Genomic DNA, 26,449 nt, shown 5'->3' on the forward strand with positions numbered 1-26,449 from the left:
TTGTGGTATGTATCAATAATAAAAATCGTTGAGGAATCGAGAAATTTCTTGAGGAGAATGATGAAATTGTATATAATTAATAAATTAATGTGCAAATAGACGTTGTTCCTTTCTGCTCAAAGTTGTCCATTTTATCTTTCACAGTATCTTTTATAGTATAATTTTTATAATATAATTTAACCTACCTTTCCAGAAGATCTTCGTCTATATTTTATTTTCCAGTGGAACACAACCTTGAAGATCTACCTACCTCAATGGTACTACTTCTACAACCACTTCCTTCCCACTTTCAATAATTTTATTAATCAAAGAAGTTCAAAAGATATAATAACAATAACAGTAACAAATACACACTGAATATCATAAGTAACTTAAAGTACTTGTTGTTTAATAAGAGGAACACCCTCGTTTTTCGATAGATCTATTTCTATTCCAGACACATCGACTTGTTTGAGCTTGGGCAGCTTCTCCTTCAGCCCTTTGAGGTCGATCTCCTTGATGGGGTTGTGCCCCAGGTTGACCTTCTCCAAATTGGGCAAAGCCGGAAAATCTTCGGTCGTGACCTTCGTCAGCAGGTTCCCCTTCAAGTTCAACTCCTTCAGGTTCTTCAGGGAGGCCAGGTTCTTGGTGGGGAACTTGTCGATCTTGTTCTTCTGCAGGTTCAACACCTCCAGCTTGTCCATGCCGTCGAAGGCGCCGTCCTCGATGGTTGCGAGGTTGCTGTACTCGATCTCGAGGGTTTTGAGGTTGGAGCCCTCCAGGCTCTTGGCGAACAGCTTGGGCGCGTCCAACCTGAAGAAATACAGCCTTTCCAACGTCTTCATGCCGCCCACTTTCTTCATTCCGTCCTCCGTGACTCCTCCGATGTCGCTCTGGATCAGTTCGATCTCGCGTAGGTTCTTGCAGCAGATGGAGATGTCGTCTTTGACCCTGTCGAAGTGGCTGTTGGCGATTATAAGTTTGCGTAGCTTCTTCAGGGGGTGTAGGAAGTTCTCGTTGAACTTGGTGAAGTTGCAGCCTTGGAAAGCTAGGGTTTCGACGTTTTCGAAGAGATTCAGGGTCTTGGAGTCCATGGGTCCGTGGTAGTCTTCGATGACGACGTTGTTGAGGGCGAGCAGACTTACTGGCACGTCATCCTTTGGTTTGGTAAGATTTTGGGAGTGCACGTAGCAGGTCAGTGAGATCAGCAGGAGGGATATGCGGAATATCCTGAAAGATTAAAAAGATTTACCTGCAACTGATCAAGTGAGAGTGTCACAAGTTACAAGCAAGAAGATAAAGATACGCAAAGTCTGATTTAAAACAAAATGTTGAAGGCACTATTCGAATTGTTAAATTTTGACTTACATTTTAGTGGCTGTGTGCATCTTCACCGGACAACAAGATGTTTCAAAATAATTCTTCTCTGAGAGTATTTCGTACTGCCAAGTCAACAGGTCACAGAGTAAAAACTATTAATTATAGGATAAACAAATTTTAATCGCACTTCGAATGATAAGAATGGATTACATAAAGTTAAAAAATGATCAAATTGTGGATCAATCAGAGGTTGAATTTGAATCTTTCGATAACAGGCATACATTGCAATTGGCCAATTTCTAAATCTCAGCTGGTGATGCAGATTGTACAAGGAAGAAATTGAAAAATGTCCGAGGAAGAAATGAACAACACCACAATGAAAAAATTTATTGATTTCATCTTATCAATATCTCAGTACAGGATATCTAGAAAGCTCAACACCACCAGACTCGATTTTTTCTAAATAAATAGCAGTAATCTCAACGATCCTCAGTTTCGGAGCAATCTTTTTGATGCCCTGCAAGTTTAACTCATTAATAGGGTTATAGCTGATAAAAAGAACCTCTAAACTTGGTAGTGGAGTAATCATATCAGTGGTCAGCTTGTCCAATAAATTTCCTCTCAATTTGATCGCCCTGAGCTTGTTCAAAGAAGTGAAATACTCTTTCTTGATCTGCATCAAGTTGTTGAAGCCTAGATCGAGAATTTTCAACTCCGGGACCTGGCTAAAAGCATCGTTCTCGATGTTTTTCAGATGACACCCCGTGATGATTAGTCGTTCTAAGTTAGGATTGACAAGGGTGTTTTTGTGGAGTATGGGGACTTCTTCATTGTTTAAAGTGAGTTGCTTCAGAGATTTTATGGTACCTATCTTTTTCAAAGTATGGTTTTGGACATTGGAAAGACCACTTTCTACAAGTGAAATTATCTCAAGTTTGTTGCAACATCCTGTAATGTTGTGGTCCACTTCTTCCTTAATATTGTTCTCTGCCAGTTCCAGTGTTTTGAGATTTGGAAGGGCATGAAGGAAATCCCAGTGGAAGGTAGTAAAATTGTTGTTCCTAAGTTCAAGATGTTCTACGTCACGAAAGAGTTCGAAGGTTTTGGCTGTCAAAGGTCCTTTGTAATTTTGGATGAACAGGTCTTTTACCTGAAGGACGTCAACTGGATTATCTTTGTTATCCTCTAGACCAAGAACTGTCAAGGCCAGAAAAATGAAACTGAGGCTTGATAGGTGGAACCTTGAAGAAGGAATTGTCTGATCATTCGTTATATTCTTCGATTGACAATGAAAGGAATGAAACCATTCGTTCTACTCACATGATTTCGAGCCACAATTCTTGAAAATCGGTGAATCGTGAACAACACTGTAGTTGGTGTCTTGAATGTGCCTATCAATAATGAGAAATTAGCTTTATCTTTGTTGACATTACGGTATCTTCAGACCTCGAGATAAATGTTAAAAAATAATTCAAAACAACAGACAGAAACTTATGGCTCGGTATCGAAATTTTATAATTCTATCATGGATTGAAAAAATGGCGAAATTAAAGACGTAACTACAGCTCAACTGAACAATGGTTTATTGATTATCTCTGACATCAAAATTTAGCGAAAGGATCTTTGAGCAACTCTACACCACCAGTCTTGGGTTCAAATAAAACCATACCACGAACGTCTATCGTCCTCAACTTCGGTGCAACAGTTTTTATGCCCTCAAGATCGAACTTCATGATCAGATTATGGCTCAAAACGAGCGTTTCCAGATTCGGAAGAGCAGAAATCATATCTGTGGTCAGTGTCTCCAAGAAGTTTCCCTTCAAGTTGATCATTTTAACGTTCTGCAGGGAGGCGAAGGTGTCTTTATTGATCGCCCTTATGCTGTTGTAGCTCAAATCGAGAATTCTGAGCTTTTGAAGCTTGCTGAAGGCGCCATCATCGATGGTGTCCAAGTGGCACGCCAGAATGGTGAGGTATCCTAGGTTAGGATTCGCAAGGGTGTCTTTACGAAGGATCCTCATCTTCTCGTCTCGGAAAGTGAGGTATTTAAGGGATTCTATGCCACCTATCTTCTTCAGGAACTCGTCCGGGATTTCCGGTAATCCACTTTCGGTCAGCTCGAGAATCTCGAGCTTATTGCAACATTGGGTAATGTTAAAGTCGACCCTTTCCATGAAATTGTTAAAGAGTTCCAAACTTTTGAGGTTAGGAATGGTGTTGAGAAAGTTCCATTGGAATATAGTGAAGTTGTTCCTTCTGAGTTGGAGATATTCTATGTTATGAAAAAGTTTTAGGGTGTCTATCCCCCATGGTCCCTTGTAAGTTCTGATAATCGGGTGTGTAACTTGGAGAACGTCAACTGGGTTTTCCCTGGTGTCCTCGAGACCAAGCACCGTCAAGGACAGAAAGAAGAGGAAGATCAGCGAGGAGGGGCTGAACCTTGAATGAGGAAGTGACAAAAATTCGAAGCATTGAATAAGTACTAGTGGGGTGAAAGTTACTCACATTGTTCGTAGATCTAATGGAGAGAAATTCACTGAAAATATCGCTCAATTACTCTCATAAATACGTCGCTAATTAACGGGAATATCTACTTATCGTTGTTGATGTTTTAATATCTGAAGACCTCTAGATGACTCGAAATATATTCGGTATAATTCCACAGTAAAAACAACCGGTTGAGATTCATTTGAATTATTATATTTTCAGCCTGCGTTGTATGGATGAAACAATATTCGCCAATTTTTCCAAAGAGGCTTATTACGCTTGATTTTCTTGATAAGCCAGAAAATTTTTTTTTTTAGAAATCACTTTCCAAATTTTTCCTTCGTAGATAAACGAATTTAAATGAAATCAGTAGAAGAAAATACATAAAAGGTCGCACACAAAGAAACATCATATTCAAATAAGACTTTATTGTACTCTCAATACCTCGTTTTGATCACAAAACCAACAAAGTGAACACCTCCAGATTTAATTTCCATTCCACCTTTCTGGACAAAACCACCTATGTCGACAGTTTTAAGCTTTGGCGCAACGTTCTTAACACCTTCGAGATCCAGCAGATGGAGATTGTTGAAACTGACTATCAGCACCTCCAAATTAGGCAAGGGCGGTAACATATCAGTGGTCAATTGGATCATGCGGTTCTGATCCAGGTTGATCTTCCTGATGTTGGTCAAAGGTGCAAACACCTCCTTGTTGATCCAGCCGAGTCTGTTGACTCTCAGTTCGAGGGTTTTCAACTGTTGCAACTTCTTGAAAGCGCCATCTTCTATGGTCTCCAAGTCGCATGCGTAGATGGACAGTTCCTCCAAGTTGGGGTTGACCAGGACGTCTTCTCGAAGGACTGGGAGGTTCTCGTCGGCCAAACTGATGTATTTCAGGGATTTTATGGTACCAATCTGCTTCAGAGCCTCTTCTAGTCGGCCGCCGATGCCACTCTTCTCAAGCTCTATCGATTCCAGTTTTCCGCAACATCCTGTCGCGTTGAATTCTACCTCTTTCATGGCGTTCTTGGCGATTTTCAAGGTCTGGAGGTTTGGAAGCAAACGTAGGAAGTCGGCGTTGAAGATGGTGAAGTTGTTATGTTTGAATTCGAGGTGTTCGATGTTTGGGAAGAGTTGGAGAGTGTCTGGTTTGAGAGATCCCTCATAGTTCTCGATGAGGACGTTTTTGATCTGGAGGACGTCTACTGGATCTACTCTGGTATCCTCAGAGGCAAGAACCGTAAGTGCCAGGAATGGCAGGAGATTGAGTATTCTCAGGGTGTGCCTTGGAAAAGAAGATATAACATAGAAACTTTGTCATATTAAGGACTAGAGCAATATTTCCCCAAATGAAATAGAGATACTTACATTATTTGGTGTTCTTTTCGCAAGGAATAATGATGTTTTGATGATATTCCTTTTAAATACACTTCTCGTTAATGGGAGTATCTTATCTTTGTTGATAAGACCTCTACGTGATCAATCAAACAACTTTATGCTAAAAATGTTTCCTAAAGAGATTCGTCCTTTTGGGAGATGGTACTCACGTGATTGTCAAGGCGAAACAGTGGTAGTTCTTGGTGCTAAACATTTCGAGGTTCCAAAATCAGGAAACCAAGAGAAAAAAAACCCTAAATTTTGAAGTGTTAGATCTGATTGAACCAAAATGGTGCAGGGAAAGAGAAGCTTCATCTCAAATATGATGAAAGAAAAGAAGAAAAACAGCCAAACATATCAAAACTTTCCTTTATTACTATTACTTATTTCACAAAACGGCGTGTTTAACTAAATTGATTCCACCACTCTTTGAGGTATCCACTTCTATGCCGGAAATATCGACGGTCTTGAGTTTCGGCGCGACCTCCTTAATACCCTCCAGATTGAACTCCTTGATGGGGTTGTGGGCCACGATCAGAAGCTCCAAATTGGGCAGGGACGGTATCATGTCGGTGGTCAACTTCTCCAGGAAATTCCCGCTCAGATTGATCACCTTGACGTTGGTCAGGGGCGCCAACACCTCCTTCTTGATCTCCTTGAGCTGGTTCTTCTTCAGGTTCAGATTCTCCAGCTTCTGGAGCTTCTTGAAGGCGCCGTCCTCGATGGAGGCGAGGTTGCAGTGCTTGATCGTGACGTCCACCAGGTTGGTGTCGGTCAGGGTGTCCTCGTGGAGGATCGGTATCTTCTCGTTGTGGAAGACGAGACGTTTGAGCGACCTCATGGCCCCGATCTTCTTCAGTTCGACCTCTTCCAGGTCGCCGACGCCGCTGTTGGTCAGTTCCAGGTCCTCCAGGTGGCCGCAACAGCCGCTGGTGTCGTGGTCCACGCGTTCCATCACGTTGTTGGAGATGGCCAGACGTTTGAGGTTGGGCAGGGGGTGGAGGAAGCTCTCGTGGAAGGGGGTGAAGTTGCAGTTCCTCAGATCGAGGGATTCGATGTTGTGGAATAGGTCGAGGGTTTCGTGGGTCAGTGGTCCCGTGTAGTCTTTGATGAGGAGGTTTTTGACCTTGAGGATGTCGATTGGATCTCTTCTGGTGTCCTCGTGGCCAAGCGCCACGAGTGCCAGGAGTGGCAGAACGAAGAGGGACGATCTGGATAGCCTGGAGAATAATTAAACGTAAAAGTAGAGTCTTCAGAGTTAGCCAAGAAACTATCGTGAATGGTCATTTGAAAATCTTGATTTATAAAGATGGCACAACTGTCATTTATACTGTAGGAGAGTTTGAAACCTTTATTTAATTGTTCCATGTCTTTAAATTCTCTGAAATTCTTCGTATCTTTCCAAAGAGTCTCAATAATTGACTTTTTATAGTTGATTTTCAAAATTCTGTACTTTCAGAAGCAAAATCAATGAATTTATCTTGTAGGTGTTCTTGACAAATTGGTGATAGAATAATTCGAAATTTGAATAATGATCTCTTCTTCAGTGTGATAATAAAAAAATCTACAGATACTTGGAGGAATGCAATTTTAAAATCAATTCTCTTTACTCACATTTTTTTATGTTACTTCACACCAGAAGCAAAACTCTGAGACTGATCGTACACCGTGAAATAATATCTTTATATTGTGAATCGATATCAGAGGGCCTCTCGAATCGATCTAATTAACAATTATCAAAACAGAGAAGACAGCACGAATTATGACACCGTTTCAAGGGTCAATTTTTCAAGATACCGAAATGGAGGTGACTATGCATTCGGTAAACTTGAATTGGATCGATTGTTTTCGTGGTGATTAATGTGACCCGTTTTTTCGTGAACCTATTTTCGAGATAAGGGTTAGAATAGAGGAACAGAGCGAGCGGTAGATGAACTTTTGAAAAAAATTCCATCAATTACAGCACGTGCATTCAATGAAGCCCAAACAAAGTCGAGGAATACTGAAGGTTTTTGTAAAGGTTAATTTTGAAGGTTTAACACCTTCTCTACTCAATTCCCTCTTGAAATAAACTCAGTGTTTTTCGTTAATACTCTTTTTAATTATTTAAAAAAATTCTCTACTATTGTACAAATCTAACACCCTCAATCTTCGGCAAATCTACTTCTTTGAGCCCAGAAACATCGATTTCGACCAAGTTGGGAGCTATTTTCTTGATTCCCTTCAGGTTGACGCGTCTGATTGGGTTGTGACTGATGTTGAGCTTCTCCAACTTGGGCATCTGGGGTAATTGCTCCACGGTTACCTCTTCCAGGTCGTTGCTGGCCAGATTGAGCTCTTTCAGGTTCCTCAAAGGCGCCAAGAGGGCCTTGGAGACCTTCTTCAATTTGTTCCCTTGCAAATTGAGGTACTCCAGCTGTTTCACCCTGTTGAAAGCTCCGTCGGCGATCGGTCCCAGGGTCTTGCTGAACTCGATCGTGACCTTCCTGAGGTTGGGGTTGGCCAGGAGGTCGGAGCCCAGCTCCTGGATGTTCTCGCCGTGCATGAAGAGCACCTCCAAGGCCGGCAGTTCCCCGGTCTTCTTCCATTCGGCGGAGGTGAAAACGGACGCCCCGCTGTTGTAGAGCTCGATGATCTTGAGGTTCTTGCAGCACTGCGTGATGTCGGCCAGTTCCTCTTCGACGATGACGTTGCCGCTCATGTAGAGTTTCCTCATGTTCTTCAGGGAATTGAAGAAGTCCTCCTTGATGTAGGGTATGTGGTTGTTGGTGAGGGAGAGGGTCTCCACGTTGCCGAAGAGCTTCACCACTTCCCTGTCGATGGTGCCGGTGTAGTTGGTGATGTGGAGGTGCTTGATCTTCAGGAGGTCCACGGGGTTCTCTTCGGTGTCCGCTGGGTTCAGGTATTTGTCTTGGAGGAGGTAGGCCAGGCCGATGAGGAGGATCACGTTGAGTAGGGCAGACCTAGAGATATAACACAAAGGGTGGTCAAATGTACAGAGGAAAGAATTGTTGATTTGGTGAATATGAAGGATTTTGGGAAAACGTTTGGTTTCGTTGAAGAAACTATCCATTCCTCAGGCAACAAATTTTAGTTGGAGATGCTGTTTTCGTCTACACAATAAAACCCTGCTACGTACTTGCAGAAATACCTCAGGTGGAAGTATTAGGATGGCCTGCTCGTTTTCCCGATTCAGTTACATTGAACATTTACTAGATACAGTAAAAAAATTAAATGAAGCTCGTCAGAATAACCTTGGATACATTACAACTGTTTCAATCAATTTCTCAGCATTGTAAACGAATATAATTTATGATGCGGATCTCAAAAATTAGACTACTCAAACATTTTCCTCGATTTTTACAATAAATTAGTTTGAAGAAAACTATTTTTCCATCAAGCACATTCTAAACGATTTCATTCTGTGAGCTATTTATTATTCCATAACATTTTGAACGTAAGTGTGATCAGATATGGATTGAACAATTAAAGTAGAAGAAACTATCGATCCCATCAAAAATTGTCCAGTTTGAAGTTAATTATCTATCTAAATATTGGAAAATTTTATACCAAAAGATGTGTTTACTTTCAAACTTTGAATTTGAATACCATGAATCTGATTTGTCCTCATTTTTAAATGTTCATAGTCAAAGAAAAATTGGAAGAAAATTAAATCTTCTAATGCTCATTTAAAGCTATGGAAGGAATGAAAGGTTTGGTTAATCTTCTTGTTATATGGAGGAGTAGAAAAAAATGCATCGTCACACCAATAAACCACGTGTATAACCTAAATTTTAGCATCTGTTATCTTGAAAAATTGTACTCACATTTTTTTCTTATTTAACGAGTCCGTCCACTACATTCAAACAAGGTAGGAACTGTGACAATCACAAACTTGAAATAATTTATATTCCTAATTAACCAAGATGAAAGGTCGTTAATTTGCAAAGTTATCATTATCGGAGAAAGAACTATTGATAAGATTTGGAGAGAAGGATGTTACACTTCATTATCGGCCTGTTCTTTCATATCATAAAATGATTTAACATATTATTTTCATCCACGGGAAGAAAAAAATTGTATAGGTGAATTTTGATGAAAAGCTGTAGGTCGAATAAAATTTTTTATTACGAATTCGTTTATACATCTATTTCTTATTCTCGAAACTTCAATATTTCTTGAGTTGTCCCATCGATTCCAGTAACATCGATCTTCTTCAATCGAATAGCCTTGTTTCTTATATTTTCGATAGCCAGCTTCTTGATCGGGTTATGGGAGATGTCGATGAATTGCAACCAGTCCAAATTCAAGACCGCGTCTCCTGAAAATTCACCGAGGAGGTTATTCTTCAACACCAGCTTCTGGAGAACCTTCAAAGGTTCCAGAATTTCTCTTGTCATATGCGTCAGTCTGTTACCCTCCAAATTCAGCGTCTCCAACTCTTGGAGGCCCTTAAAAGCTCCTGCTTCGATGGTTGTGAGACCAGAATAGGTTATGTTCATTTCCTTGATACGGGGTGATGCTGAGAAACCTTCTTTCTTCAAAACTGGCACGTCTTCCCCGGTTAGTACCAACAAGAGGATGTATGGTACTTTTCCAATCTGGTCAATTCTGAGGTTTTTCATGTGGTTGTTTACCAGCCTTAACTCTGTAAGATGCTCGCAGCAGTCTGTGACGTTTGAACCTGTCGTGGTTATACGATTGTCCGTCATGGTGAGTTTTCTGAGCCTCGGCAAGACGTGGAGAAAATTGTTGTCGAGGGTGAATTCGCTGTTTTTAACTTCTAACTCAGTTATGTGCTGGAAAAAGCTGAAAACTTCCTGGTTCATCGCACCCTTATACTCGGTTATTTCGATTTTTTTGAGAGATTTCAGATTGATCACGTTTAGCGTGGATAGATTTTCGCAGTTTATCCATTGGGAGGATATAGTCAAAATCGTCAATATTCCGAGAAACCTGAAAGAAAGTTACGAAAGTAGTTTTGAATAGTATTACATATTTTTTTCTCACTCACATTCTGTTCGATCTTTCCGTTTTGCAGCACAAATGATCTCGAAACTGGAGGGTTTAAGGGTGAAAGAGGTCGAAAGATAAGATAATATTTTTTTGATAAATGAGATAAGCACACAAACAATTCTTCACATTAAATGGTGAAGGAACTAACAACCAACAGTGATGTTATGGAATAATTTGATTCATATCGAAATGCTTAACAATCTTCAAAAGTTGGTGAATGAAAAATCCCTTGGTAAAAGAGGAAATAGTTTAGGTAGCTATCGGAGATTCTATAAGATGCTTTCGAAAATCCTCAAAAAATTCTGATTTCCAAATGACAACAACTACCTCCTCAAAAGAAAAACACAATATCAACAACATTTTATTCGAAAAATAAAAAGAAAACTAGTACATTTGATGCCACCGATTACCAATGATACCAACACCAATTCTACTCTTTATTCTTGTGTAATTCACTCGATCGCAATACTAGAGTTCATCTCTAACATTCAGCAATTTCTCGTTTTCCTCGAAAGGTAGGGAATCCCAGAATTTCCTATTTCCCAGTTCCTCAGTTTCTTCTAGAGACAACGCAGAAGATATCCTTATGTATTTCAAAGGATCTGCTGGATTTTTAGATACCTCAGGCCACTCCACGTCTTCGCCAGTTTTTCTGGAACGATAAAAAACCTTGTTAGCTCTTGCAGAGAGTCAGAGCAAGAATAAAACTAAAGTTGAGGGAAATAAAACAAAATAAGCTTCATGGCAGAGGAAAAAATGATTCCTGGAGTAGAACAGTGTAAATCTCTTTTGACGTGAAGTGGATGGAAGAAATGAAAACAGATTTTCACAGCTGTCCAAAGAAAACTAATCTGTATTTTCTTTTTCTTCTTCATACTTCCTTCACTTACCCGGTTTTTGCAAATTGGAGGAATGTACCAACCAAAAATTTCGATATGGTCCTATCTTCTTCCGTAGACTGCGTGTCCAGAGCTGTCTTCAACACGTAAGCTGTATCGTCAGCATGAGATACGCCTGAAACGGAAAAAGTCTACTTTTATTGTTTTTCCTAGAACCCATGAGGGTCAACATACCGATGTTCCCTGTGGTGCCACTTCTCAATTCGGTAAAACTATGTTGGCCTCTGTAATCGAACAAATAATGGTAAACTGGAGACTTTATGGCAGCTGCATGATGTCTGATACATTTGTCTATGTCTACCTTGAAGAGTCTATCTCCGATTATCTACAAAAATGTGGAAATCGCAGAAATAAGTACCAGGTCGTTTCCTAATTGTCTCTAAGAGTACTCACATCGATCAATTTATTAAAGTTCTTCTGTGTGATAGGCTGGGTACCTAGGTACTCTTCCCTTATCCTCCCATTCACGTATTTCCTGTTGGTCTTCTCGACTGTAAAGTTGTAGTGGAGAATGTGAGGCATTATATCATCCCAGTGCTCGTCTATATATTTCAGATTTTCTCGAGGATAGAAATCTGAAAAGAGATTACTGGTACACAAGAAGAAAAATCGAAGATGATGAAGAAATTGAAAAGTTGAGGAGTCTTATTCAAGAAGTTAGGTACCAAGGTCTCTCTGGAGATCTTGTGAGAGTTTGGAAAACCAGTTAAGAAGCTTTGGTACTGGGTTCTTAGGCAATCTTTGAGTTTAAACTCTCTCTATACTTCTCTGGATAAATTATACTATTCTTCTGGTATATTATGGTGTAATTACCTGCGCCAGGATACAGTCCTTCTCCTGACGTATGCGAATTCAACCAGGGAAGATCAGAGACGTCGCCTTCCTTGAGCAGTTGCAACGGATGTTTCGGCAACACTGGATCGCTCGACCATTCATCTACCACCGCGCCAAATGGGGAGTAAGGGTTGTACTTCCACGGCTTCGTGAAACAGAACAAAAATTCAATCATCTGCTGGTGGATCTATGGATTCTTCGTACCTGAAACTTCCCCACGGCTTGGACGATCTGTTTCGCTGGCCTCCTCCTCAGGCAGTCCACCAGAGACTGCGTGGTCTTGCTGTCGCAGCCGACCATGGATCCCAGCTCCACCGCCCTCTCCAGAGGGTTCTCCATCAGGACCCAGGGGTTCAGCATGCAGCCGCTCATAGATATGGCCGCTTTGAATAAGCCTGAAGAAGAGTGGGTTGGAAAGTATGGTACAGTTTGGTAGTCCGTGAATGTTACCTCTGGATTTGTGCGATAAGGTGTGGAAGTGGACGCTGGCCCCTCCCGCAGACATGCCGGAGATGGTGATGGACTCGGGGTTACCTCCGAAGAACTGTATGTTCTCCTTGATCCATTTCAAGGCGAGGATTTGATCCTTGAGCCCGTTGTTCCCAGGCGAGGCGTCATCTTCGGTGCTCAGAAACCCTAAAGTTGACATTTAGAATATTAAAGGGTCTCTGATAGATCCCTGTGGCTCACCTAAAGGTCCCAATCTGTAATTCAAGGTTACGTATACCACGTTCTTGTCAAGGAGTATGTGAGGCGCATATCTGAAGCCAGCGCCAAACATGAAAGCCCCCCCGTGGATGAATACGATAACGTCCAAATTATCGTGTATCTTGGGGGTGTAGACGTTGAGGTAGAGGCAGTCTTCCGTACCTGCAAAGTTCGAAGGTTGTCTTGGGCTTGGTTTTATCGTTAATCCAGTGTTTTTTACCGTCTACTGGATCGCTTTCCAAGCGTGGAAAGTGGTTGTATTGCATGCATTCGTGCTTGGTGTTGGCCTTCCATACCCCCTCCCATGGTTTTGGCGGTACCGCTTCCTGCATTCGATAAAATTAAGTACAAATGTGTTTCTACATCTGGAGGAAGAATTTTCATTAGAGGACAAGAAGGAGTGTTCGTAAAAGTCTTCTTTCTAAACCCTTTGGAGTTTAAATCTAGTTGGAAAAGTCTAAGGTGGAAAACCTACCCTGAATCTGTATTTTCCCACCGGTGGTCTGGCGTAGGGGATTCCTTCGAAGCTGTAAAACGTTTTGCCATTCGCAGTCTCGTCCACGAAACCCTCTATTTTCCCCAGGGGCGTTTTCACTTGGGGTGCTGACTGACTGGTCGCTTGAAAGGAGTGGAAATTCAGACGATTTGTTCATTATGGTTTCAGAGAACTTTGGGATGCTGCAAATTGTTCCTGACAATCGTATTGTCCAGATTTGATTCAGTTTTGATATTTTCGTGAAATATTATTCGTACTTTTAGAAGGATTATTAACTTGAATAAATATTAGCGAATGAATTGTTATCAGTCGATCGAGATGATTCGCGTGTTTATGTCTTTCCCAGATGATAAATAAATATTTATTCTGGGATCACTCAAGAACAGTTGCAGCTTCAAGTTGCCTGTATTGCAACATGATATCATAATATTTGTAAGGGGGCATTTAGATATGCTTCTATTTTTCCAAAAATTCATGCTTTTCTCTTCGTTTTTGTTTAGTCATCAATATTCATTACTTTTTTAGTTGCCTATGTATTCAAGCCTGTCGTTTTCATTACTTTCCCTATCAAATCTTTTTCGACTTGTTGGTTTTGAGATAATTCATGATTATTTATGATTTTTTACTTTAAATCGTTCATCCATCAATCTAGAAAGGTTTCATATAACTCACCAAATGTCAGCACCACACAAAAAACAGAGAGATAGAATTCATTCATGTCAGCTCTAAGGATAATTCCGTACTAATTATTTTCTGCGTTGCATTGGAATTTCTTGTTAACGCTCAAGACAATTGTTATCTTATCTTGCAGTCATTTATAATATGAGATGATTAGTGGTGGGCTTTAAGTTAGATCCACCGGCTAAATACTGAGTGATCGTCAATTAACGGGGGCATGTGAAACTCCTCCAGGTCAACGGTGAATAATGAAAAAGTCAACAATTCTGACCATTGTAGATTGTTTTTAAACAAGAAAAGAAGATATTTGTTCATCGTCATGGACTATATCGAACATATTGAAATAATTGCGATTAAGGATTGAAAAAATATATGATGAAAACCTTTTATTACAATAAAATTAAACAATAAATACTGTACAAATATACAAGATAAAAGAGACTTCCGCGAAAGATATATCACCTCATCTTATCTGGAATCAAACCTCTTATCCTTCTTTTTTTCATCATATTTTTCCTCTCATTCATCTTCTTTGCGTCTTGTAGCATTTTCGAGAAGAGAGCCATCATTTTACTACCCGTAGAAATAAGATCATTGGGTGAATTCTTCACTAGATTCGTCTCGTATTTTCTAGTAGTTGAGAGGTTACTTGAGGTTTTTGGGATGTTTGTCGTCTGAAAAGATATCGTTTGTTGTAGTGACAATGGAAATCGTTAAGAAAAAAGAGATATTTGAAAAGTCATACCTTGATACTACTCGGCAACCCTTGATGTGTTTGTGGCCAATTCCTGAAGATGTGATTTTTTCGAGGTACTTGCGCTTTCATCATAGTCGCCATGGTCTTTTTATATTCTTCATCTATAATCCTATTTGTCGATTTTGAATCTGGATATTTCGATTCTTCTCCTTTCACTCTCATCATTGTTGTTTTTCCCGATTTATAATCTTGTTTAACTTTAAAATTTTGTGCATTCGTTATTTTTATTGTTTGGTCTATGACGTTCGGTTTTTGCGTATTGTTTATAGCCAATTTTGTTTTTACGAGGACTTCTGATAATTTGTTTTCCACCTGTTTCAACGCGTTGTTTTTCTCTTTCAATTCGTTATTTTTTTGCACAACTTCATTACGTCCATGTCCAATGAAAAAAGATGATTTTGTTGCTGGTGTTTCAGTTTTATTACTTTTTGTTTCACTTTCCTCAATAATCCTCGTGGAATTTTTCATGGACATCGTGGTCGTTTCACTTCCTTGTTCTTTTCTATTGACTAGCTCAACTTTTCGGGTTGTGTTATCAATCTTCTTTTTTTCATTCGATTGTTCGTATATTTTCACTAGTTTTTCTTCGTTCTGTATCTCAACACTTTCATATTTTGCTGTTTCATTCTTTTCTTTGTATGTCGCGATTTTATTCTCCATGCCACTTCTTTTTTCTGAAGCCTCTTTGGTTATATTTTCCGTTGACTTGGTGGAATTTTTTTCTAAATCAACAGCGATGTTTTTCACACTACCTTCATCGATCGATCCATTGATTTTGTTGATAATTTTTCCGGTTAATTCTGTTTCATTCTTTGCATCACAAATAATGTCAGATATTTTGGGATCCTGCTTAACCCATAGGGCAGAAAGAGTTTGAAAAGCCTTCAAACTGACACCTTTATAGGAACCTTCAAGAATAATACTATTCTGAGACTTACTCATGTATTTTTCATTTCTTTTATTATTCTCTTCCTGTAGAATTTTTAGTATTTTCAGATTTTTCATGAATTTTTGCTTTTCAATTGTCGAGTTCAAGTTCAAATTCTCCAGTTGTTCATTCAGTTTGATCTTCAGTTTTACTAATGCCTGTTTCAATTGGATATCTTCAGAATTATCTTCGACCTTGATTTTGCTCGAACTACATTCTTTTTTTTTTTTAAAATCTCCTGATTTTTCGATTCTTACCGTTTCTCTCTCTTTATTGATTTCTCTGAATTTAATCAGTGTGTCTGCTGTTTTATTCAACTCATTACTATCATTGTATTCTTCTTTTAGCATATCCTTTATTTGGTCATTTGGTTTGAGATTTTGTTGCATTCCAATAGAACCGTTAATTTTCTCGCGATTCGTAGGTATTCTCAAGTCAGTCGGAGATTCCTCTTTTTCCATATTTTTTGAGAGAGTATGAGATGATTCCTTTTTCTCTATTTGATCATCGATACTCCTTAGTTCTTTATTTTGTTCAATATCTTCTGTTTTTTTCGAAGCCTTCCTTTCAATCGTTTCAGATTTGAAAATTTCATCTTTAGTCAGTAGCTGAAAATCATTTTCAACACTTGGATCATGATTGTCTTGGGTTACATTGATGAACTTTGGGATAACTTGCAGTTTTTCATTTTCTTTGTTCGAATGCTGCGTAGGTTCTTCTGTTGAATACTCCGGTTCATCGCTTTCGTTGCTCTGTATTTTTTCTTCCACAATAGTCGTTCCATTTTTTGGATCACTTTCGTTTGATAGTAATTCTTCATCTTTGCCATCATCAAACTTTGAAATTCCACTCAAGTTTTTGATTAGCCTCTTGAGGGTTTCAATTTCGAGCGCAGCAACATCATCCAAAGCTTCACCGCTAGTTTTAGTAGCTTTTTCTACGTACTTTTTTAATTTCACAATTATTTCCCTCAATTCGTTATTCGATGTATTCTCTTCTAGCTCTTGGATGTCATTTTTTACAGTGGAAGATGATGTTAATTCGAGATCTCTCAATTTTTCCTTTTCTTCGTTCATTTTCACTTCCAGAGTACGAATGAGGTTGTTCGTTACTTCATTTTGTCTATCGCCTGATTCAGATTGGTCAGTTTGATTTGTATCGTTAACGGTATCAGTCAATTTCGATATGAGATTGCCCATCGCTTCTATTTCAACCCTTATCACCGCAGCTTCAGTTTCGTTCGCGACCCTTTTCTGTTCCACGCTCATTTCTTCATCTTTTTCTTCTGCGTCTTCATCTTCCGACGTTTCGTAATTGTAATCGTCCTCAGAATCCAGACTCGAACTCAGTTCTGGATAATTAGGGTTGTCGAAAGGCTGCTGATTGGCCAGTCTCTGGGTGTATTGTTGCGGTCCAAGCTCTAGGAGTATTTGAGCGTCTGCCCTGTCCCCAAGTCTGAAACCCCATCCGATCCTCGAATCAGTACCTGTAATATTCATGTATTTGGTATTTTTTTACAAATCAGTGCTATCTAAAATTGTTGCACCATTGTCTATTGTCATTATTCTTTATAAACGTTCTAACAAAATGTAATATAGTAATTTGCAAGCCCTAGAAATGTATTTTTCGAATAACATTTATATTCTGTCCGGAAAATTTCCTCATCAAGCTTATCGTGATAAAAAAATTTCGAAATAGGAATATAATCCATGTCGTATCACCTCATTTAATAGGAGATGTTAATTATTTCCTCATCCGAAATGACTGTCCATGGATTTTTTATGTTTTGATACGGTATTTAGATAAAGACTGATATTTACATTATTCTAATGTTCGAAACGATGGAAATCTTGTGATTACGATAAAGACTTACCAAGTTTGACTTTGGGGGCATTCGAATAAAATACTGATAAAGCTGTTGGGACATCATCTGGAATAATGAACCCATTCGTGCCTAAAATGGGAAAACAATGAAATGAAGAATAAAAAAAATTGAGTTATAAGTTCATCCCATACGATTTGGGTGAAATAAGAAACAAATTCGTTTTAGAAACTTCCATTATATGAATTTTAAAACATTTCGGCTAGGCAATATAATTTGGGACGAAAATAATTCAACATATAAGTAGCTACTTTTTTATTTATGCATTTTTTTTTTTTTTCATTTCGACTAACTCTCAGAGTCAATCCTTTCATTCTCAACAAAACAATGTTTCTTATGCGGTGATTTTAGTGAAAGAATCATTTGAAGTTGAATAGTTACGAAAAAAATTAAGAGGGTGATTACTTGTCAAAAACTAGTGTGGGTCTTTTATTTCTAAGCAGCCTCTGCTAAAGATGACCTGAAAAGCAAATTTAATATTTTTCTCCGAAACCAGAAAACTGAAGAAAATGAAATTGAATAAACATTCTATGGAAACGATAGAGCAATCCCAAAAAAAAAATTGTTGGTGTTCCCTATAATTGCAAGAACCTTTTTTCCTTATTCATATTTTAACATTGAAAAATTAATTTATGATTTATTTTCAGCAAATAAGGTTTCTTCTTATTTCTTGTTAGAGGTTTTTGAGAAAAAAATTATGAAAAGGAACTTTTCTGGTTTCTATCTATGAGCAGGGCTGCTTCCAATAAATTTTTTTATCAAATACCCACACAATGAGTTAAGTCGGAAATTCTATGAAAAAACTCACCGACGGTGTAGAAAAAAATCCAGAGGCTGTACCATCGCATCATAACACGAACAAATGACCGCTCTGAAGATCATAGTACTTCACCTCGCGTCTTGCGTGCGCTACTATCCATAAACAGAACCATATTTTCCTACCTTTAATGGTCGGAGTGAAGGGAATTCACAAAATTCACGAAATTAGATTCGAATTGGTCGATATTCGGGATAACGACCATCTAAAATAGATGATACCACATTTAGTGAAGAATTTCGTATGGACATGACAATAAAGAAGATCGTAGTCAAGAGCAAGTACCAGTGGTCACTTTCTATTGCATACAATTAGATTAGAACTGCTATGTGTCAGCGTTTGAAATCGATATCCAATTATTATGGACACTGAAAGTTTTCTAAATTCATCAATGAATCCAAAAATAGTATTTTTCCGATCAGAATTTGATTACAAAGTCTCCAATATGGGGATATTGGAGTAAAATAAATTTGTTTAGTATTCCGAGGTTGTTGATTCGGAATCTGAACTCGTTTTCAATATAAAACGAATTTTTTTCGCGGCTACATTTCGAAAATTAGTCCATTTTTCTAGGGAAGAATTCTTCTTCGTACTACGTATCTCCATCTACTTACGGTGTAGCGAACATAGATGAATAGACTAACTTGCTTTGGAAGATTCCTTCTTCACTTACTGCATCGCCATCTAGCTACTATCTATTGAACATAGAGGAATAAATTGCAGTTTGTTATCTGTGAATTCTGTGTTGCAGTTTGTTATCTGTGCACTCTAGTGAAGTTTGTGTGGTTCATAGATATGTGTGGTTTTTTGTTCTGTGGTCAAAATTTTCACATATGAGCTGAGGAATTTACGTTCGAAAATAACATATTTTCGTTAATTTCCGATTCGAAAATTGAACGAAAATGAGTGAAAGAAGCACCAGCTCCGTGAAGAAGTCATGGGATATTACGAACTGCTGTGTGTCTAATTGTTACTCAACGAAACACAAGAACAGAGCTTTGCATTTTCATGCATTTCCTAAGAAGGGTGCTTCGACGGTTCAGGTGACTAACGATCTAGGCGTAATAGAAAAAATGGATCGAAGAGAAGTATGGGCAAAAGCCTTATTGATGAAAGAACCTATCACCACCTGTATGCGTGTCTGCTCTCTTCACTTTCAAGAGAGCGATTATTTGGCCACAGGTCTGTTCATCATTAGATCCCATCGAAGATTTGTGTTATAGGTCTTTTTATTCACCCAGGTGCTTCCCTTTTAAGCATGAAAAGTCCAAGGCTCAAGATGACAGCAGTTCCCTCTCTCAATTTACCTAAAGAACAACAGACCAAGTTTGGCCGGATTAGGATAGTACAGAAAAAAATTAAATCTGAAAAGTCGCTGAGCGAAATTAATCTGGATCAACAACGTATCCCAATGGAGCTTGAAGATTTGAATGAAAAAGAACAGTAAGTTAAACAAGCTACATGATTACTCACAAATCTCGCACCTTTTTTTCTGTTCAGTTCGTCTTTTAACTTTTTATATACATTTTCCATTTATTTTGCAGAAAGGAAATTGTTGAAATAAAGATCAAAGAAGAAGTAACATTCTCATACCTTTGGTGAGTGCATTGACTTCTGTTTTCAATCTGTCCCACGCAATTAAATTTGTATTCTGATCAAAATGAAATATTCAGAATATTTGAAATGGTGAATCTATTTCAGCAACAATGCCACAAATGAACATAGTGAAAAGTGCAGTGTCAAAATTGAGGAACAGTTTACCGATAAATCAAGCGTTTTCAATGGGGAAGACTTTCCAGTCAAACTAGAACGAAATGACTCCAGTTCTACATCCGAACAAATGGATCAAATAGGTGGGAACACTGCACCAAAGACAGGTTGTTCAGATTTGGAGGCTTCTTCTTCCTCTGAGTCTACTAAACTCGAGGAACAATTAAGTTCCAATGTGGAATATCAAGAAAGTGATTATGTTAGAAGTGCTGATATTAACTTAAAGTTAGAATTGGTTTATGTGAAAGAAGAGGACAATCATTTATATATTTCAGAGAGTACAGAAGAAATTGATCAAGATTCGAACAAGTTGAAATGTTCGTACGATGGTTATACAGGAAATGATAAGAGTGCCATCAAAGCTGTTCCTTCCAATGAAAATCAGCTCCAATGCAGTTTCTGCAATTATGTCGGAAGTCAAGATTACATTCTCAGCAGACACATAATGACAGCTCACAGCAATACCAAACATTTCAGATGTCCCCATTGCCAGTACGTTTGCGGTTACCAAGAGCAGATCGACAAACATGTACACTCCAGCCATCGTTGTCCCTCCTGCGATTATATCGGGGGATTCCTCCAGAAACACATAGAATCTGTTCACGTCAGTAGGCAGAGTAACGAATGCGATTTGTGCGCTTACGTTGGCAGCCGTAAGGATCACCTGGAAAACGTGATCCAGTCCTCGTATCTCTTGGGCAAATACGAATGTCCCTACTGCGATTATATCACGCAGAGGAAGGCCAGTTTCAGGGCGCATTTACTGACGAATCATAAATGCAACACGTGCGATTTCGTGGGATGCTGCAAAGAGCACCTGAAAAAACACTGGATCGAAGCTCATCCCATCCCGAACCACAAGAAGTGTCCTTACTGCGATTATGTGGGGGAACATAGGGGTTTCGTCAAGATACATGTCAACTCTAACCACAAGTGTCACATGTGCGGTTATGTTGGTGATAATATAGGAATGCACGTCAAATCTGCGCACAATGCTAAAATTGATCGAAAGTGTAATTTTTGCGATTACGTGGGCGACGCGGATCATCTCAGCAGGCACTCGAATTACGTTCATTTCGAGGTGAATCATTAGGGGTCACCGTGGGGAGAAGCAGACGCTGCGCCCTCAACATCTGTCGATTTTTAATTGTCGGAAAGAAGATTGGATTAAGAATTAAGCATTATTTTTATGAAAAAGCTATCACATCAGTAGAGAAATATACCTTTGAAGGAGTATGGTGAGAAGCAAGTTCTTTTTTGTTATACATATTATCAATTTTGTTTCTCCCATAAATAATTCTCAGGATCAATAGATATGTCAGATATTTCAGAATATAGTTTTATTATATCTGCTCTATCAGAAACTGCAGTTCGTTCTTCTTCAAGTGGATTATTTTACGCATAACTTTGAAATTTAATTACATCTCGAGTGAAAATGTTCCAAATTCTATTGCAGCGCCATCTAGTCGTAAATCAGGAAATAATGTCTTACCCATCACAGTTTCCTATTTCGGTCACAGTGGAAAACTTCTGGAAGAGACAAAGCACACTTTAAATAATCAGTAGATGTGCGTTAAAATGTGACTAGATGGCGGTGCAGTAAAATTTTCTCAGAAAACAGAACGTCTAGAACTCATTGAATTGACTTTTTTTGTTGCATTTATTTTCCAGTTTAAAAACACATATTGATAAGTCTTGAAATATATGAGATTTTTGGATCCCCTAAGCTTTGAATACTTAAATTCCATCATGATGTTGATCTTAGTTACCTTCTCCAAAGAACGCTAATGCGCCGGCGCATCCGCCTGATTTCGATACGAGATTCAAAAACAGTTGCCATAAAATAGTTAGCTTTGGTCGGACATTTGCAATTTCTAGAATTTTCCGATGCTTCCCTATGATTTTCGACGATTTCGAATGAATTTCCAACAGAATGTGAGTTCAAATCGATATATTTTCATTTTAATCTCATTATTTCACAGTTGATTATTCCAAAATATCTTAAGGACAATTCTTCTAGTTCTGATTTCGATTGGGTTTTATTAATTGGATGTTTCTTTCAGAGAGAAAAGAAGTAATTCCACTTGGACAAAATCAACTACAGTAACTTCTGATGGAAAACAGTAAGTTCCAGATTATCGGCAAAGCAATACTTTCCACTGAAAATTATTTCAGGTAGGTCATCTGTGAATAGAATTCAATCTTATCGAAATCGACAAAAAAGTGCCTCTTTCCTAAAACGAAAATGAGGAGATTTTCAATCATATATTGTTTTTCATTCTCAGGGTGGCTTTCAACGAAAACAAGAATGAGAATTTCTAAAATTCAATGAACTGTTTATTTTTTGCAGAGGCTCGGAAGAAAGAAAATCAAGATGATGAAGATCAGAAGAGTAGGAAATACTCAATCAATGGATAATTCAGATGAATAACATGAAAGTGGAAGATGTAAGGAAAGTCGACAGCGGTGAGTTGAAAATTGCATGGTCACTTTGAATTTTTACGAAGTGAATATTTCGAATAAATGCTGATTCATGTTACTTTCATTTCATTTATCAGGAATATCTTTCAAAATACTTATACAATGTTGAATGATTGATGAAAGAAAAAGCATGAATATTGGCGAATATTCGAAATTTTCAAATTTCTCTTTCCTTTTTTAGAAGGAGTATTTACTCTCTGGTTATATCATAGAGTATAATACTCTTTGAATATTTTATCTCTTCTGTGGTTATATTATTTTGATGTTGATCTTAGTTACCTTTCTCGAAGAACGCTAACACGCCTGCGCGCCCGCCGTGATTCGATACGAGATTCAAAAACAGTTGCCACAAAATAGTTAGCTTTGGTCGGACATTTGCAATTTCTAGAATTTTCCGATGCTTTCCTATGATTTTCGACGATTTCGAATGAATTTCCAACAGAATGTGAGTTCAAATCAATATTATCATTTTAACATAATTATTTCAACAAAAATTACATCTTGCAAGTTTCAAAGTTGATTATTGCTAAATATCCCAAAGACAATTTTCCTAGTTCTGATTTCGATTTCTTTTTATTAATTGCATGTTTCTTTCAGAGAGAAAAGAAGTAATTCCACTTGGACAAAATCAACTACAGCAACTTCTGATGGAAAACAACAAATTCCAGGTTATCGGCAAAGCAAAACTTTCTGCTGAAAATTATTTCAAGTAGGTCATCTGTGAATAGAATTCAGTCTTATTGGAACCTACAAAAAAGTGCCACTTTTCAAATAGGAAAATAAGGATGTTTTCAATCATATATTGATTTTCATTTCCAGGGTGGCTTGCAACCAAACCAAGGATTAGAATTTCTAAAACTCATTGAACTGTTTTTTTTTGCAGAGGACTCGGAAGAAAGAAAATCAAGATGATGAAGATCAGAAGGGTAGGAAATACTAGAGCAATGGACAATTCAGCCACATGATAGCGGTGAGTTGAAAATTGCATGGTCACTTTGAATTTTTACGAAATGAATATTTCGAATAAATGCCGATTCATTTTATTTTCAGTTGATTCATCAGTAATTTTTTTTTTTGAATACTTATACAACGTTAAATGATTGAAGAAATAAAAAGCGAATTGGCGAATATTTGAAATTTTCAAATTTCTCTTTCCTTTCTTAACAGTAGTATTTGCTCTCTGGTTATATCATAGAGTATAATACTCTTTGATTATTTTATCTCTTCTGTGCAGATACAGGTTTTCTCTGCCTCTGTGGTTATACATAATGTTGATCTTAGTTACCTTTCTCGAAGAACGCTAAAGCGCCTGCGCGTCTGCCGTGATTCGATACGAGATTCAAAAACAGTTGCCATAAAATAGTTAGCTTTGGTCGGACATTTGCAATTTCTAGAATTTTCCGATGCTTTCCAATGATTTTCGAAGATTTCGAATGAATTTCCAACAGAATGTGAGTTCAAATCAATATATTTTCACTTTAACCTTATTATTTCAGCAAAAATTATATCTTGGAAGTTTCACAGTTGATTATTGCTAAATATCCCAAGGACAATTTTCCTAGTTCTGATTTCGATTTCTTTTTATTAATTGCATGTTTCTTTCAGAAAGAAAAGAAGTAATTCCTTTGGAACAAAATCAACTACGGCGAATTATGATGGAGAACAATAAAAATCCAGGCAAAGAAAGACTTTCTGCTGAAAATTATTTCAGGTAGGTCATCTGTGAATAGAATTCAATCTTATCGAAATCGACAAAAAAGTGCCTCTTTCCTAAAATGAAAATGAGGAGGTTTTTATTTTCAGGGTTGCTTGCTACGAAAACGGGGATGAGGATTTTTAAAACTCATTGAACTGTTTTTTTTTTGCAGAGGACTGAGAAGAAAGAAAATCAAGATAATGAAGATCAGAAGGGTAGAAAATAATTAATGGACAGTTCAGATGAATAAAATGAAAGTGGAAGATGTAGAGAAAATCAATAGCGGTGAGTTGAAAATTGCACTTTGAATTTTTACGAAATGAATATTTCGAATAAATGCTGATTCATGTTACTTTCAGTTCATTTATCAGGAATATTTTTCAAAATACTTATACAATTTCAAGTGATTGATTGAAGAAAAAGCATGAATATCGGCGAATATTTGAAATTTTCCAATTTCTCTTTCATTTTTTAGCAGAAGTGTTTACTCTCTGGTTATATCATAGAGTATAATACTCTTTGGTTATTTCATCTCTTCTGTGTAGGAACAGGTTGTCTCTGCTTCTGTGGTTATACATAATGTTGATCTTAGTTACCTTTCTCGAAGAACGCTAATGCGCCTGCGCGCCCGCCGTGATTCGATACGAGATTCAAAAACAGTTGCCACAAAATAGTTAGCTTTGGTCGGACATTTGCAATTTCTAGAAATTTCCGATGCTTTCCTACGATTTCCGACGATTTCGAATGAATTTTCATTGGAATGTGAGTTCAAATCAACATATTTTCATTTTAACATATTTATTTCAGCAACAATTACATCTTGGAAGTTTCACAGTTGATTATTGCTAAATATCCAGAGAACAATTCTCCTAGTTCTGATTTCGATTTGGTTTTATTGATTATTCGTTTCTTTCAGAGAGAAAATAAGTAATTCCACTGGAACGAAATCAACTACAGCAACTTAAGATGGAAAACAATAAATTCCAGGCAAAGCAAGACTTTCCGCTGAAAATTTTTTCAGGTAGGTCATCTATGAATACAATTCAAGCTTAACGAAATCGACCAAAAAGTGCTTCTTTCCTCAAAACGAAAATAAGGAGGTTTTCAATCATATATTTTTTTTTGCATTTCCAGTGTGGCTTGCAACAAAAATATTGATGAGGATTTCTAAAACTCATTGAACTGTTTTAATTTCAGGAGACCGGGAAGAAAAAAAAATCAAGATGATGACGATCAGAAGGGTAGGAAATACTCGAGCAATGGACAATTCAGCCACATGATAGCGGTGAGTTGAAAATTTCATGGTCACTTTGAATTTGTATGAAATGAATATTTCGAATAAATGCCGATTCATGTTATTTTCAGTTGATTCATCAGTAATTTTTTTTTTTAATACTTATACAACGTTAAATGATTGAAGAAATAAAAAGCATGAATATTGGCGAATATTGGAAATGTTCGAATTTCTCTTTCCTTTTTTAGAAGGATTATTTACTCTCTGGTTATATCATAGAACGTAATACTCTTTGGCTATTTTATCTCTTCTATGCAGAGACAGGTTTTCTCTGCCTCTGTGGTTATACATAATGTTGATCTTAGTTACCTTTCGCGAAGAACGCTAACGCGCCTGCGCGTCCGCCGTGATTCGATACGAGATTCAAAAACAGTTGCCATAAAATAGTTAGCTTTGGTCGGACATTTGCAATTTCTAGAATTTTCCGATGCTTTCCTATGATTTTCGACGATTTCGAATGAATTTCCAACATAATGTGAGTTCAAATCAATATATTTTCACTTTAACCTTATTATTTCAGCAAAAATTACATCTTGGAAGTTTCAGGGTTGATTATTGCAAAATATCGCAATCGCAATTCTTCTTATTCTGATATCAATTCATTTTTATTCATTTATTATTTCTTTCAGAGAGAAAAGAAGCAATTCCACTTGGACAAAATTATCTGGAAGAAAATTTTCAGCTCCTCCAATGGTAACGGATAGTGAGACGACAAGATTTTTTTACTAGGTAAGTTCCAATACGATCAACTATATTCTATCGGTATGTTGTTATACAATTTTTTATTTCATGTTTTACACATTATCTTATCGGTTTTATTTAAATTTGGGTTGATACGCAGCTAACTGTCCCTCACCGATTATGAAAATAATCTTAAAACGGAGCATAAAGAAATTGCTACCGATTATAATAAATCCTTTAATTTTTATCTCAGTTTGAAAAGGGTGGACAATTTTCGAAATATTAAAGATATTTTTTCAAATTATTAGAAAAATATTAGCTGTTCCCATATTATCAAAGATTTATAG

The 26,449-nt window shown here is 37.6% G+C and overlaps 11 protein-coding genes and 1 long non-coding RNA gene across 13 annotated transcripts; 2 read left to right on the forward strand and 10 right to left on the reverse strand.

Moving 5' to 3' along the window:
- Positions 1–310: 310 nt before the first annotated feature.
- LOC123320275 (leucine-rich repeat-containing protein egg-6-like) lies at positions 311–1,508 on the reverse strand. Its single transcript, XM_044907552.1, has 2 exons — positions 1,348–1,508; positions 311–1,209 (listed from the first exon to the last, which is right to left on the reverse strand). Exons 1-2 carry the CDS (start codon positions 1,365–1,367, stop codon positions 372–374), a joined length of 858 nt encoding a protein of 285 aa, XP_044763487.1. The 5' UTR covers positions 1,368–1,508; the 3' UTR covers positions 311–371.
- A 163-nt stretch (positions 1,509–1,671) lies between these two features.
- LOC123321162 (leucine-rich repeat-containing protein 15-like) lies at positions 1,672–2,587 on the reverse strand (the record flags this gene model as incomplete). The annotated part of the gene is made up of 1 exon (XM_044908667.1): positions 1,672–2,587. A coding segment is annotated over one exon (885 nt), but the record flags the coding sequence as incomplete, so codon positions are not given.
- Positions 2,588–2,859: 272 nt separating this feature from the next.
- LOC123320280 (leucine-rich repeat-containing protein 4C-like) lies at positions 2,860–3,953 on the reverse strand. Its single transcript, XM_044907558.1, has 2 exons — positions 3,805–3,953; positions 2,860–3,738 (listed from the first exon to the last, which is right to left on the reverse strand). Coding segments are annotated over exons 1-2 (840 nt in total). The 5' UTR covers positions 3,807–3,953; the 3' UTR covers positions 2,860–2,900.
- A 246-nt stretch (positions 3,954–4,199) lies between these two features.
- Positions 4,200–5,303, reverse strand: LOC123320276 (P-granule-associated novel protein 1-like). The gene is made up of 2 exons (XM_044907553.1): positions 5,157–5,303; positions 4,200–5,073 (listed from the first exon to the last, which is right to left on the reverse strand). Coding segments are annotated over exons 1-2 (852 nt in total). The 5' UTR covers positions 5,159–5,303; the 3' UTR covers positions 4,200–4,223.
- A 250-nt stretch (positions 5,304–5,553) lies between these two features.
- On the reverse strand, positions 5,554–7,137 carry LOC123321163 (P-granule-associated novel protein 1-like). The gene is made up of 2 exons (XM_044908668.1): positions 7,127–7,137; positions 5,554–6,385 (listed from the first exon to the last, which is right to left on the reverse strand). Exons 1-2 carry the CDS (start codon positions 7,135–7,137, stop codon positions 5,554–5,556), a joined length of 843 nt encoding a protein of 280 aa, XP_044764603.1.
- A 107-nt stretch (positions 7,138–7,244) lies between these two features.
- Positions 7,245–9,153, reverse strand: LOC123320279 (leucine-rich repeat-containing protein 4C-like). Its single transcript, XM_044907556.1, has 2 exons — positions 8,993–9,153; positions 7,245–8,128 (listed from the first exon to the last, which is right to left on the reverse strand). Coding segments are annotated over exons 1-2 (843 nt in total). The 5' UTR covers positions 8,995–9,153; the 3' UTR covers positions 7,245–7,287.
- A 122-nt stretch (positions 9,154–9,275) lies between these two features.
- LOC123320282 (insulin-like growth factor-binding protein complex acid labile subunit) lies at positions 9,276–10,307 on the reverse strand. Its single transcript, XM_044907561.1, has 2 exons — positions 10,180–10,307; positions 9,276–10,121 (listed from the first exon to the last, which is right to left on the reverse strand). Coding segments are annotated over exons 1-2 (804 nt in total). The 5' UTR covers positions 10,182–10,307; the 3' UTR covers positions 9,276–9,319.
- A 222-nt stretch (positions 10,308–10,529) lies between these two features.
- LOC123320239 (venom carboxylesterase-6-like) lies at positions 10,530–13,948 on the reverse strand. 2 transcript variants are annotated; one of them, XM_044907492.1, is made up of 11 exons: positions 13,791–13,948; positions 13,098–13,240; positions 12,843–12,948; positions 12,605–12,784; positions 12,365–12,550; positions 12,119–12,309; positions 11,894–12,059; positions 11,474–11,655; positions 11,255–11,405; positions 11,072–11,195; positions 10,530–10,833 (listed from the first exon to the last, which is right to left on the reverse strand). In XM_044907492.1, exons 1-11 carry the CDS (start codon positions 13,834–13,836, stop codon positions 10,650–10,652), a joined length of 1,659 nt encoding a protein of 552 aa, XP_044763427.1. In that variant the 5' UTR covers positions 13,837–13,948; the 3' UTR covers positions 10,530–10,649. The 2 variants fall into 2 exon arrangements, with proteins under 2 accessions (XP_044763427.1, XP_044763428.1); XM_044907493.1 differs by having other exon boundaries at positions 12,605–12,779; positions 12,838–12,948.
- A 301-nt stretch (positions 13,949–14,249) lies between these two features.
- On the reverse strand, positions 14,250–14,824 carry LOC123320313. Its single transcript, XM_044907609.1, has 2 exons — positions 14,542–14,824; positions 14,250–14,470 (listed from the first exon to the last, which is right to left on the reverse strand). Exons 1-2 carry the CDS (start codon positions 14,716–14,718, stop codon positions 14,255–14,257), a joined length of 393 nt encoding a protein of 130 aa, XP_044763544.1. The 5' UTR covers positions 14,719–14,824; the 3' UTR covers positions 14,250–14,254.
- Positions 14,753–18,309, reverse strand: LOC123321164 (myosin-7-like). The gene is made up of 4 exons (XM_044908669.1): positions 18,172–18,309; positions 17,355–17,435; positions 14,979–16,967; positions 14,753–14,865 (listed from the first exon to the last, which is right to left on the reverse strand). The coding sequence occupies exons 1-4, from the start codon at positions 18,212–18,214 to the stop codon at positions 14,753–14,755; spliced, it is 2,226 nt and encodes a 741-aa protein (XP_044764604.1). The 5' UTR covers positions 18,215–18,309.
- Positions 18,310–19,082: 773 nt separating this feature from the next.
- On the forward strand, positions 19,083–22,400 carry LOC123321165 (zinc finger Y-chromosomal protein-like). The gene is made up of 6 exons (XM_044908670.1): positions 19,083–19,362; positions 19,422–19,623; positions 19,725–19,778; positions 19,882–21,188; positions 22,014–22,125; positions 22,301–22,400. Exons 1-4 carry the CDS (start codon positions 19,083–19,085, stop codon positions 21,041–21,043), a joined length of 1,698 nt encoding a protein of 565 aa, XP_044764605.1. The 3' UTR covers positions 21,044–21,188; positions 22,014–22,125; positions 22,301–22,400.
- Positions 22,401–22,679: 279 nt separating this feature from the next.
- LOC123320337 lies at positions 22,680–25,413 on the forward strand. Its single transcript, XR_006538740.1, has 5 exons — positions 22,680–22,876; positions 23,029–23,140; positions 23,315–23,401; positions 25,044–25,148; positions 25,325–25,413. It is a non-coding gene; the product is annotated as an uncharacterized LOC123320337 (long non-coding RNA).
- The last annotated feature ends 1,036 nt before the right edge of the window (positions 25,414–26,449 follow it).

The sequence above is a fragment of the Coccinella septempunctata genome, chromosome 9 (genome assembly GCF_907165205.1).
Source record: "Coccinella septempunctata chromosome 9, icCocSept1.1, whole genome shotgun sequence".
Classification (NCBI taxonomy): domain Eukaryota; kingdom Metazoa; phylum Arthropoda; class Insecta; order Coleoptera; family Coccinellidae; genus Coccinella; species Coccinella septempunctata.